The following is a 12,438-nucleotide window of genomic DNA, read 5'->3' as shown; positions in this document are numbered from 1 at the left end:
GTTAAGGGTTCAGTGTCTTGCTCAAGGACACTTCGGCACACTGCCGGGAGGAGCCAGCCTCGAACCGGGAACCTTCCGATTCCCAGGCGACAGCTCTACCTCCTGAGCTAATGGTTAAGATAAGAAGCTAAAACGCCAGTGGTTCCACAGTCTGGATGAAAACCTGATGGGCTGCACTGACATCTATAGGCCTGTGACGAGCACTGCAGCTTCTTGGAGCTTTTAGCAGCAGCCTCATGCTGTCATTAGAGAGTTTAAGCAACAGCATCGAGACCCACTTTTCACGTGTGTGATTCTATCTAACCACCTCCCCCCGTTACAGCCCAGCTGCTGACGACGTGAGGAGGAGTTTGATGTACCCGGCAGTACGCCTAGCTGTTAGCATGTGAATTACAAGTTTTCATCATATTTGTCACTGTCATTCTATGTATATTCGATTCTATGTGTTTCCAGGACTACAGCAGTTTAGTGATATGTGCTTCCAGGACTACAGCAGCTTAGTGATGTGTGCTTCCAGGACTACAGCAGCTTAGTGATGTGTGCTTCCAGGACTACAGCAGTTTAGTGATATGTGCTTCCAGGACTACAGCAGCTTAGTGATGTGTGCTTCCAGGACTACAGCAGTTTAGTGATATGTGCTTCCAGGACTACAGCAGCTTAGTGATATGTGCTTCCAGGACTACAGCAGCTTAGTGATGTGTGCTTCCAGGACTACAGCAGTTTAGTGATATGTGCTTCCAGGACTACGGCAGCTTAGTGATGTGTGCTTCCAGGACTACAGCAGCTTAGTGATATGTGCTTCCAGGACTACAGCAGTTTAGTGATATGTGCTTCCAGGACTACGGCAGCTTAGTGATGTGTGCTTCCAGGACTACAGCAGTTTAGTGATATGTGCTTCCAGGACTACAGCAGCTTAGTGATGTGTGCTTCCAGGACTACAGCAGTTTAGTGATATGTGCTTCCAGGACTACAGCAGTTTAGTGATATGTGCTTCCAGGACTACAGCAGTTTAGTGATATGTGTTTCCAGGACTACAGCAGTTTAGTGATATGTGCTTCCAGGACTACAGCAGCTTAGTAATATGTGCTTCCAGGACTACAGCAGTTTAGTGATATGTGCTTCCAGGACTACAGCAGCTTAGTAATATGTGCTTCCAGGACTACAGCAGTTTAGTGATATGTGCTTCCAGGACTACAGCAGTTTAGTGATATGTGCTTCCAGGACTACAGCAGTTTAGTGATATGTGCTTCCAGGACTACAGCAGTTTAGTGATATGTGCTTCCAGGACTACAGCAGTTTAGTGATATGTGTTTCCAGGACTACAGCAGTTTAGTGATATGTGCTTCCAGGACTACAGCAGTTTAGTGATATGTGCTTCCAGGACTACAGCAGTTTAGTGATATGTGCTTCCAGGACTACAGCAGTTTAGTGATATGTGTTTCCAGGACTACAGCAGTTTAGTGATATGTGTTTCCAGGACTACAGCAGTTTAGTGATATGTGCTTCCAGGACTACAGCAGCTTAGTGATATGTGCTTCCAGGACTACAGCAGCTTAGTGATATGTGCTTCCAGGACTACAGCAGTTTAGTGATATGTGCTTCCAGGACTACAGCAGCTTAGTGATATGTGCTTCCAGGACTACAGCAGCTTAGTGATATGTGCTTCCAGGACTACAGCAGTTTAGTGATATGTGCTTCCAGGACTACAGCAGCTTAGTGATATGTGCTTCCAGGACTACAGCAGCTTAGTGATATGTGCTTCCAGGACTACAGCAGTTTAGTGATATGTGCTTCCAGGACTACAGCAGTTTAGTGATATGTGCTTCCAGGACTACAGCAGTTTAGTGATATGTGCTTCCAGGACTACAGCAGCTTAGTGATATGTGCTTCCAGGACTACAGCAGCTTAGTGATATGTGCTTCCAGGACTACAGCAGCTTAGTGATATGTGCTTCCAGGACTACAGCAGTTTAGTGATATGTGCTTCCAGCCAGGACTACAGCAGTTTAGTGATATGTGCTTCCAGGACTACAGCAGCTTAGTGATATGTGCTTCCAGGACTACGGCAACCCGGTTGGAACCCCGTCGACGGGGGTAATTTTTTACTAGCAAATGTTAAATGTTCAACAGTTATAGCATAGCATAGCACGCGCCTTATTATTTTCTAGTGTCATGGCTGCATCAAGGACTTCTTGTTTGGTGACACTCACCTCCTCATTATCAGTACGGTATATTGCCCACTATAAATGAGTTGCTTTTCACACAGTGGAACAAATCATACAACTTTCTGCCACAATCGACCCTTTTCACGGGGGCCATTTTGTGTCAAAAAGGCAGAATAAACACAGGTGCAAGCAAAACACTAATGAGGGTTTTCAAATTTCAATCATGGAAGTTTGAAACCCTCACTAGTTTTTTGCTTGCACCTGAGTTTACCCTGCCTTTTCGACACAAAATGGCCCCCGTGAGAAGGGTCAATAGACAAATGTTCTCAGGGCCACTTGCTCCATCGATGTAGGATGGTAGAGATGTTTGACAAGAATTGATAGTTCTGGACTATTGTTTTGTAACTTTTTTATATTCTCGTTTCTCTTAATGAAACTAAAATTAGTCCTATATTCAAATAAGGAACCATATACTTTTTGCCTGATTCAGCACATTCTTTAAAAGCCCTTTTGGCCTTAGTGTGCAGCTCTTCTACATAGTCATTCTGACATGGCCTTTACGTTGATAAAAAAGGCCTACTGGGGATGGAGAGAGACTCCACAATAGGGCCTGGGGGTTAGCAGTTAGCAGTACCAGTGAACTGTGGGCTCAGGACCTGGGGGTTAGCAGTTAGCAGTACCAGTGAACTGTGGGCTCAGGGCCTGGGGGTTAGCAGTTAGCAGTACCAGTGAACTGTGGGCTCAGGGCCTGGGGGTTAGCAGTTAGCAGTACCAGTGAACTGTGGGCTCAGGGCCTTAGCAGTTAGCAGTACCAGTGAACTGTGGGCTCAGGGCCTGGGGTTAGCAGTTAGCAGTACCAGTGAACTGTGGGCTCAGGGCCTGGGGGTTAGCAGTTAGCAGTACCAGTGAACTGTGGGCTCAGGGCCTGGGGGTTAGCAGTTAGCAGTACCAGTGAACTGTGGGCTCAGGGCCTGGGGGTTAGCAGTTAGCAGTACCAGTGAACTGTGGGCTCAGGGCCTGGGGGTTAGCAGTTAGCAGTACCAGTGAACTGTGGGCTCAGGGCCTGGGGGTTAGCAGTTAGCAGTACCAGTGAACTGTGGGCTCAGGGCCTTAGCAGTTAGCAGTACCAGTGAACTGTGGGCTCAGGGCCTGGGGGTTAGCAGTTAGCAGTACCAGTGAACTGTGGGCTCAGGGCCTGGGGGTTAGCAGTTAGCAGTACCAGTGAACTGTGGGCTCAGGGCCTGGGGGTTAGCAGTTAGCAGTACCAGTGAACTGTGGGCTCAGGGCCTGGGGGTTAGCAGTTAGCAGTACCAGTGAACTGTGGGCTCAGGGCCTGGGGGTTAGCAGTTAGCAGTACCAGTGAACTGTGGGCTCAGGGCCTGGGGGTTAGCAGTACCAGTGAACTGTGGGCTCAGGGCCTGGGGGTTAGCAGTACCAGTGAACTGTGGGCTCAGGGCCTGGGGGTTAGCAGTTAGCAGTACCAGTGAACTGTGGGCTCAGGGCCTGGGGGTTAGCAGTTAGCAGTACCAGTGAACTGTGGGCTCAGGGCCTGGGGGTTGTGCAGCAGGTCTTTCCACAGCAGCTCCATCTCCGGGATCCGAGCGACAATCTGCAGCAACCGAACTAGATCTCTACCGATGATGAAACACTCCATGAACTACAGAGAGAGAGAGAGAGAGGGAGAGAGACAGAGAATATGAATTGGCAGAATATCTCTCTACTGTCAGAGATAGAAAGCAGAGACAGATCCTCACCAGGTACAGGCTCAGTGATCACCAATTGGAAATAAAAAAAAGGACGATACAAAAAATCATGGCAACCAAAACAAAAGAGAACATGTGGTCACTGTTTGACAGGTGAGGTCGAGACGGAGATGCACTTCCTCCTAGAATGTGAAAAATTTGAAGTACGGAACATTTACTTTAACAAGTTCAACTCTATATTTCCAGACTTCAAAGAGCTTAACGAGCTTTCCAAATTAGGGCTGTCCTAAAGGATTTTTTTCTTTTAGTTTAATCTGCCTATTTTTTTCGATTAGTCGATTAATTTTTTAAGAAAATATACTGAACCTCAAATTCAAAAGGATTGCTGACACATTCATGTTTAAACTGGAGTAATATGCAGTTAAGATAATCACTGGCATGTTTTCATTAGTGTGGGGCAAGGAAAGTAATTGCAATTATTTAACTTACATTAATTTAAAGGCAGGGATGCAAAGCATGGGTAATGAAAAAGGTGACAGATACCAGGGGAGACATAAAACCACTCATAATCCTCCCATTTTAGGATGAAGGTAACTGGTTTGCACCCCTGTAAGTGGCTAATGTTACTACTAACAAACACGTTCCACGTGTTGATATAATAATATGCCTGGCCAAAAAGTACATTCAACAGGACTGACTTGGTGCCGTCTGTCCTCTCCTCCCTCCTTGTCTCCTTACCTTCTCCCTGAGCATGCTGATGCAGAAATCCACCTCCTTCTGTCTGAGAGGCAGCAGGGTGGGCGTGCCGTGGTCCACGATCAGACGCAGGTACGTGTACACCGACATCCCTATCAGCATACCGCTCTTCGCCACCCACTCCCTGTGAATGTGTGTTAGAGAGAGAGGACAGGGAGGAAACAAAACCGATTTTCATCCAGAAAGAAAGAAAAAAAATAAACAAGACAATAAAGTCTGTTAAAGAAAATCAACAGAGACAAGTCACTCGGACTGCAACTAATTATTTAATTATCGATTAATCTGTTGATCATTTTCTTGATTAATCGATTAGTTGTTTGGTCTATAAAATGTCAGAAAATTGAGAAAAATGTCGTTCAGTGTTTTTCACGAAGCCCAAGATGACGTCCTCAAATCTCTTGTTTTGTCCACAATGCAAAGATGTTCAGTTTACTGTCATAGAGGTGTAAAGAAACCAGAAAATATTCACATTTTAGAAGCTGGAATCTTTTCTTTTTCTGAACTTTTTCTTATAAAATTACTCAAAGAGATTCATCAATTATCAAAATAGTTGTCGATTAATTTTCTGTCGATCGACTAACCGAATAATCGTTGCAGCTCTACGACACTGCAGCTGTGACTCTTCCATGACTTTCCAAAACTTTTTATGACCTACTCAGACCTTCCATGACCTAAATCTGTTCCTCCTTCCTGGTTTGTTCTATAGAGCTGTGCATCTTCACTGATCTCACGATTCGATACGATTCGATTATACAAGTCTACGATTCAATTCGATTCGATTATACGATGCATCTTAAAGCCCCACTCAGTAAGTTTTCCACTGCGCCCTCTGCGTGCATTAGTATCGATAACGATATCGCCGTTCAAAGTCAACAAAACACAGCGCCAGAAGCTCTATGTACATGTTGTGACATCGGGTACTCACCACGTGATGAAATAATAATCCATAGTTCCGTGAAACATCATTTTCGTAGCAAATCTGAATCGAGTAACTTCCTCGTTTTCATGAACACAGCGCTTACGCTGTACAGCGCATCCGCGCATGGTTTTCTTTTTTCTTTTTTCTTGCTACGGGACGTGACAGACAAACTGCTTAGTCCCAGTGCTGGCCAATGGAGGGCGGTGTGGGATAAATAAAGACGAGGGTCTCGCTATTAAAAGTCAATCTACCATGTCCTGTGACTAAAAAGCAGTTATATTTCAGTAAAAAATGTCAAAAATCTTACTGATTGGGGCTTTAGATCGATGCATCACTTTTTCCGCAATACATGATTTATTTTTTCTCACTTTCTTTTTTCTCACTGTGTGGCTACTTTTAAAATAAAAGTGCATTTGGAAATGCATTGTATTATGATCCATAATTAAAACAAACAACTGCATGTACTTACATTCTATTTTATTTGATTATAATTTTTTTTTTTTTTTTTTTTTAAATAAATAATCGATTTCTGATATTTGTTAATCGATTCAGAATCGTCCTATTAAGCATCGCGATGCATCTCTGAATCGATTATTTTCAGCAGCTCTATTGTTCTAGTGAGCGGGCGATATATTGGTATCTTTAACAAGTTATTTCCGAGCAACTTGATTGGACAAGAGGCATTCCATGAGTGCTGATGTAACAGCACGGGATGCATCACTGTCTGTATATCAGTCCACTTCACAGCTGTTCTAATGTAAGTTAACATTGATGAGGTTGCGTTCACAGCATTGTGCGCAGTAGGGACAATGATATGGATACATTTTAAGCTAGAATTGTGCTAACCTAAAGTAGCTAGCTTAGCTTGCTTGCAGTCGGGAAATAGTTTACCTGTTAATTGGCAACACTTGGTAGCGTTTAGGGATGTGCCGGTATGAGATTCTGACGGTATGATAACCTTATTAGGCAAAAATACCACGGTGTCACGGCATCATGCACCTATATGTAAAATCTGTGTGTAAAAAATAAGTAAAAATCGATGTAAAAAAAAGTCATAAATGTATTTTATTTTTAAATAACATAAACTTACTATATTATATACTTTTATACCTCTCGAACCACAGGGTTCATACATATTTTGATTAATGATTTCCATGACTTTTCCATGACTTCAAACCAAATTTCCATGACCAAACATTTTGTAAAGTCTCGGTGTATACATGAAAAGTCAGTGAGTAAAAATATTATATGTATTGTAACTACTAACAGATGACAATAATTGAAAAACTAACATGTTCATTTAGTACTAAAACATGTTACTAGCCCCAAGCCTGACGACAACAAAGATCTTGAGTAGGGCTGGGCGATATGGACCAAAAATAATATCTCAGTATTTTTAGGCTGAATGGCAATAATATTTATCTCTGTAATTTCTACGAAGTGTGCTAAATGTTCAGTTGGGCTGCGTGGGCGATATGGACAAAATCAATCTTACAAAATAGATTTACACAATGAGATTTTTGATAAACAATCATGGGAATATAACGACTAACGTTAAGTGGGTAAAGGCAAATTATAGAACAGTCTGATAAGTTCAGAAAATGACATCAATTTACTGTAATGCAGCCTTTAAAACCAGGAAGACAACACTTATGCAATATCACAATATTACCATAACAAAATCTAAGACGATATCAAGTATAATCTAGTCACAATATTGGCCAGCCCTAACCTTGAGTGCCATGCAGAAACACAGACACAATTTGCAGAAAAACGTGATTATTAGATTTGATTATCAATACAACTAGAACGACCGCACCGCGGTATATGCCTCCGCCATGTCTGTCCAGACTTTGACATTTGAGGCAAATGTGAAGAAATTCCGTCAAGGCGTTACTGAGATACCGCGTTAACGCGCTTGAAAATGGCTTTCGTGAGGTCACAGTGAGCTTGACCTTTGACCACCAAAATGTACGGTAATCAGTTCATCCTTGAGTCCAAGTGGACGTTTGAGCCAAATGTGATGAAATTCCGTCAAGGCGTTCCTGAGATATGGCGTTAACGAACATCGGACAGACGGACAACCCCAAACCATAATGCCTCCAGCTTGGCTATCGCCGGCGGAGGCATTAAAATGCTACATGTTCCCTGAGAAAAGCCTCTCTGCAGCTGCAAAACAACAGTTTGATTGCTGAACGTACTTCTGCTCCACCAAGATGTCCAGGACATTCTCTGCCAGCCACAGGTTCTTATTGGAGATGTCCCCACCTGCACACGCACGCACGCACACGCACACACACACACACACACACACACACACAAACAAACATGCGCGCGCACACACACATTGTTCTCCAGTTTAGGATAATTGAAATGGTCGTGTGTGTCTGTGTGTGTGTGTGTGTGTGTGTCTGTGCGTGGGTGTGTGTGTGTGTGTTTGTCTGTGTGTGTGTGTGTGTGTGTGTGTGTGTGTGTGTGTGTCTGTGCATGGGTGTGTGTGTGTGTGTGTGTGTGTGTGTGTGTGTCTGTGCGTGTGTGTGTGTGTGTGCGTGGGTGTGTGTGCGCGCGCGTTTGCGTTCTGTGTTTGACCTGCGATCTGTTTCATCAGCGTCATGACGACCCCGTCGGCTCCCAGCAGTCCGCTCTTCACCAGCTCTTTGACCAGCCACACCAGCTGCACACACACACACACACACACACGCGCACACACACACACACACACACACACGCATACATATATATATATATATATGTACACGTACACATACACATACATGAACACACACATACATGAACACACACACGTACACATACACAAACAGGTGGTTCATTACTGGTTTGGTTTACTGCAGGTAAATATGGAAGGGGGGGGGGGGGGGGGGGGCTAGAAGCGTACCTGTGTTCGGGGAACATCCTGTAGCTTGAGGAACTTCTCCATGAGGATCTGGTTGATCTTCACCAGAATCACGTTCATCCCATCTCTGTTGACCAGCGTTAGGTCTCTGTAAGACTGAGCATGCACACGCACGCACGCACACACACACACACACACACACACACACACACACACACACACACACACACACACACACACACACACACACACACACACACACACACAGTTCAGTGTTTAGTTACATACTTTCCATTTTGGCCTTTTGCAAATAGAAACATGCCAGTAGACATAGACCAGTAGGTGGCAGTCTCTCACCCTCTGGGCCTGAGTGGGCTCTGTGAGGACCAGACTGAACAGACCCAAACACACTTCCTCATGCTGCTGCTGGCCTTTACACACCTGGGGGGGGAGGCAGAGAGATAGGGTAGAAGTTAGAGGAAGACCAGGATCTGGAGAGATTGTGGTGGGTGGACCTTGCTAGGACCCCTTTGGGGGGTTTGGGGGGCCATGCCCCCCGTAAGAAAAATGTGTACATTTTAAATTCAAATGCATGAATCTGGTTCACTTTGAGAACAAATGTAAGAGGCTAGATGTATGAAGAAAACATAAAATTACACAGCCTCTCTTTACTGTGCTGTGGTTTTTACAATGATGAATTTAGCCTTTTAGTCATAAAGATTATTGAAAGATATTCCATATTCCAGACTGAAATGTTATAACAGAAGTGGAGTATTGGCCAGAATGACATGAACATTTGGACACTTATTCAGCCGGTATCTTGTATGTTGCTTTCAGGTGCACTGTAAAAAAAAAAAAAAAAAAAAATTTAATGTATAAAGTAGCCGGTAGACCAGAGGCCAGTAGGCGGAGAAATAGTCGGGGCTTGGGGAACTCCCTGCCTTGTCCCTTGTCTGCTCCACACCATTAAATTGTATGCGATGCAGGAGTTTTCTCCTTATTGTAAACAAACATTGTGATTGGATGTAATAAGACTCTGGGACAGATGAACCATATTTAGGGGGTTTTCGGTGTAGAGCGGACGTCCACAGCAAGACTTCCGCTTCCGTAATTGTTTACAGTCCGACATGTCTCATATGCAGTTATCTGGTTAGAGAGATGAGCCTGAATGCCATCTGGAGCTAAAACACCCACAAAAAGTATCGATTCATCAACTCCATCTTATTCTCAATGTCTCACATATCAAATGAAATGTAAACAATGACAGTGGCACACGGAATTGGGTGTGTTGGTGCGGATGTGTCTGTCCAGGAGTCTATAGAGCACCATGTCCGCTCTACACCGTCTGTCCAGGGGCCGGTTGCACCAACTGGTCTTAACTATGCCTGGTCGTAACTCCTATGTCGGTCTTAGTTAAGATCATGGACTTACACCTGTTGCACCAACACGGCTTATGTCTGGTCTTAACTATGCTGGTCGTAGCAATGCGCGTCCATGTGAATTGCCAGGGAATGCACCCTGATTGGATGATGTTGCAAAAAATGTGCCTCGCGACCTGCTTGGAGCGCTGTGCCACTACGCTCTCTCAGCCACTACTGTAAAACACCCTCCCTCCTCCCACCCTCCCTCGCTCCGGGGGAAAGATAGCGGCGATTGAGCCAGAAAGACAGTCTGAATGAAATTGAATGTAACGTTCCCAATTCTATGTATTACATTCTAAAAAATTTACGGCAACATTTTGGAAGGCTAAGCCACACAACTAGTTAGTTATAATCTAACATCGTGCTTTCAAAGACGGCGAACTGGCGGGGTTACGACGATGACGGTCAAAAAGGTCTCCGCGGAGATCTCTGTTACAGGCAGGCGCTACGCCTCCTCCTGACCAGGCGTAGGAGTTACGCCTGGGCGTAGTGAAAATAAGGCTTAAGCCGTCTTGGTGCAACCGGCGTAGCTGTTAGGTCGTAAAGTTACGACCAACTTAGCTTAAGACCAGTGTAAGACCAGTTGGTGCAACCGGCCCCTGGAGTCTATAGACCACCATGTCCGCTCTACACCGTCTGTCCAGGAGTCTATAGAGCACCACAGGGATGATGTCTTTTTGTAGGCTGACCCAGAAATCACCGCCATGCTGGTTCGTAGGGGGAAAAGGCAATGGGATTTTTCTATGGGGAGTTTAGTTAAATGCATGAAATAAGGTATCTGTGGTTAACAAAAGTTTATGAAACAGTGAAGTTCATGTTCAGCAAGATCATCTTCACAAACCAGGAGCAGCTTTATGACTTTTTAAGCCTTTTCTGAAAATAACCACAGACCTTCATGCATTTAACCCAAATCCCCAGACAACAATCTCATTTACACGTACGAACCGGAAGTGCTACTTTTCCTGACTCATTCCTGCGGTACTCCCAGATTGTATTATTATTATTAGCAGCAGCAGTAGTAGTATTAGTTGTAGTATTATATATATATATATATATATACTGTATATATTATATATTAGTATTATTATCAGTGTGTATGGTGTTTCTTACGTTAGCAGTCAGAGCGTCGTTCGCCTCCCGTTCTGAAAGCCCATTGGTCAACGACTGGACGATTCCAACACACCTCTCCAGTCGCTGCACAGCACAGAGCACAGACGGGTCATTACACATTTGAATGCTTTATTTGAGTCCACAAATGATATTAGAAATACAGGGAATCAAATGCAACAGAGTTAAAGACAATTCATGAACACCTAAGGGTTAGCGATAGGCGATATGTCCCTAAAATAATATCACGGTTTTCTGTGATATTTCCATAATTCCATGATAACGATATTCTTGCCGACATGACAGAAAATACTGAAACATATTTTATTAGTAATTTACAGGAAGATACTACTGGAAAAAAACACAACAGTTTGCCTTCAAATATTCCTTCAAATATTACCGTGGTTTGTTGTACCTGCTCTTTTGTAACTAAACCACTCCCACACTACTGAAGCTGGTTGCAGCCATGCTTGTTGTTGCTGTGCGTACGTCTCTCCGTTACGCAGCGGAATGGTGTGACATCATCATTACATCAACAAGTCTGAATATTGTCAATATCACGATTAGGGATGTCAACAGTTAACCGTTAACCGCCGAGAACGTCTCTGACCAGTTAAGCATGTCGGTCAAACAGTTCATTTGCATATTAATTTACATTATGTGTTGCCAATGTGGCGATTTTCCCCCCTCCTTCGTGGGAAGCAATGTTAACTCATTGAGTGCCAGCCACTTTTGGAAAACGGATGCTCCCAGTGCCAGAGTTTCAGAGCGTTTTCAGTGATTTCTCGAGGCCCACAGAATATTGTGTGATATTACTATGTAAACACCGAACACGCCCAAAGAACGATGAGACTCTCTTCTATCATCAGCAAAAAAACGTTTATTGATATCATTTTCCGTTCTTTAGTTATCAGCCGGAGAAGATAGGTTGATTTCACCAAAAACATCTAGAAGCTGAGATAATGAGCCTTTTGTGAAATGAAGCATTTCAAGCAAATCACTGACTCTGAAGCTAATATTTTCTGACCTGAAACATCTTAACGGTAATTTCCTTCAATAAAACAGCACCCCCACCCCCCTCAACTCCAAACTCCTCCTCCGTGGGAGTGTCTCTGGTGGCTCTGCTCGCTCTGCTGCGTGTGTCAGGCGAGTCTCTGCTGCCTGCGGATCCACGTTCGGATGGCGGCCGCTCGTCGGGGGAGTCTGGATCGGGCTCGCTGAGTTCGTCTGCGTTTCTGGGGTTTTGGTTGTGAGCTGGGATGAAGCTGCGTCCGATTCTAGGCTTTCTGCTGCGCGTTTCAAAGTGCGCTGCACCCAGTCTATTTTCGGAGCGCTCCGCCTTGTGCGCCGGCTCCCAGCGCGACACCGAAAAGCCAAACCATTCTCATGAGAATGGTTTGGCTTTGGTTTTCTTTTCTGGCGGCTAATCGTGTGGAGAAACTATCGCAGCAGAGACAGAGGGGCTCAGTTGTGGGAGCGGATTGGCTGCTGTTCGCAGCTAACGTTAGCTCCAG

At 44.4% G+C, this 12,438-nt stretch overlaps 1 protein-coding gene across 1 annotated transcript in view; it reads right to left on the bottom strand.

The window, feature by feature from the left end:
* The window catches only part of LOC310785307 (integrator complex subunit 3-like), an 84,296-nt gene that overhangs the window by 52,937 nt on the left and 18,921 nt on the right, over window positions 1–12,438 (bottom strand). The window contains 7 exon segments of the mRNA XM_083646329.1: window positions 3,692–3,821; window positions 4,606–4,747; window positions 7,744–7,810; window positions 8,132–8,216; window positions 8,439–8,552; window positions 8,754–8,837; window positions 10,928–11,011. Coding sequence (XP_083502455.1) covers window positions 3,692–3,821; window positions 4,606–4,747; window positions 7,744–7,810; window positions 8,132–8,216; window positions 8,439–8,552; window positions 8,754–8,837; window positions 10,928–11,011 — 706 coding nt within the window.

Source organism: Poromitra crassiceps, assembly GCF_964638095.1.
Source record: "Poromitra crassiceps genome assembly, chromosome: 11".
Classification (NCBI taxonomy): domain Eukaryota; kingdom Metazoa; phylum Chordata; class Actinopteri; order Beryciformes; family Melamphaidae; genus Poromitra; species Poromitra crassiceps.
This window is presented reverse-complemented; position numbering and strand designations above follow the sequence as displayed.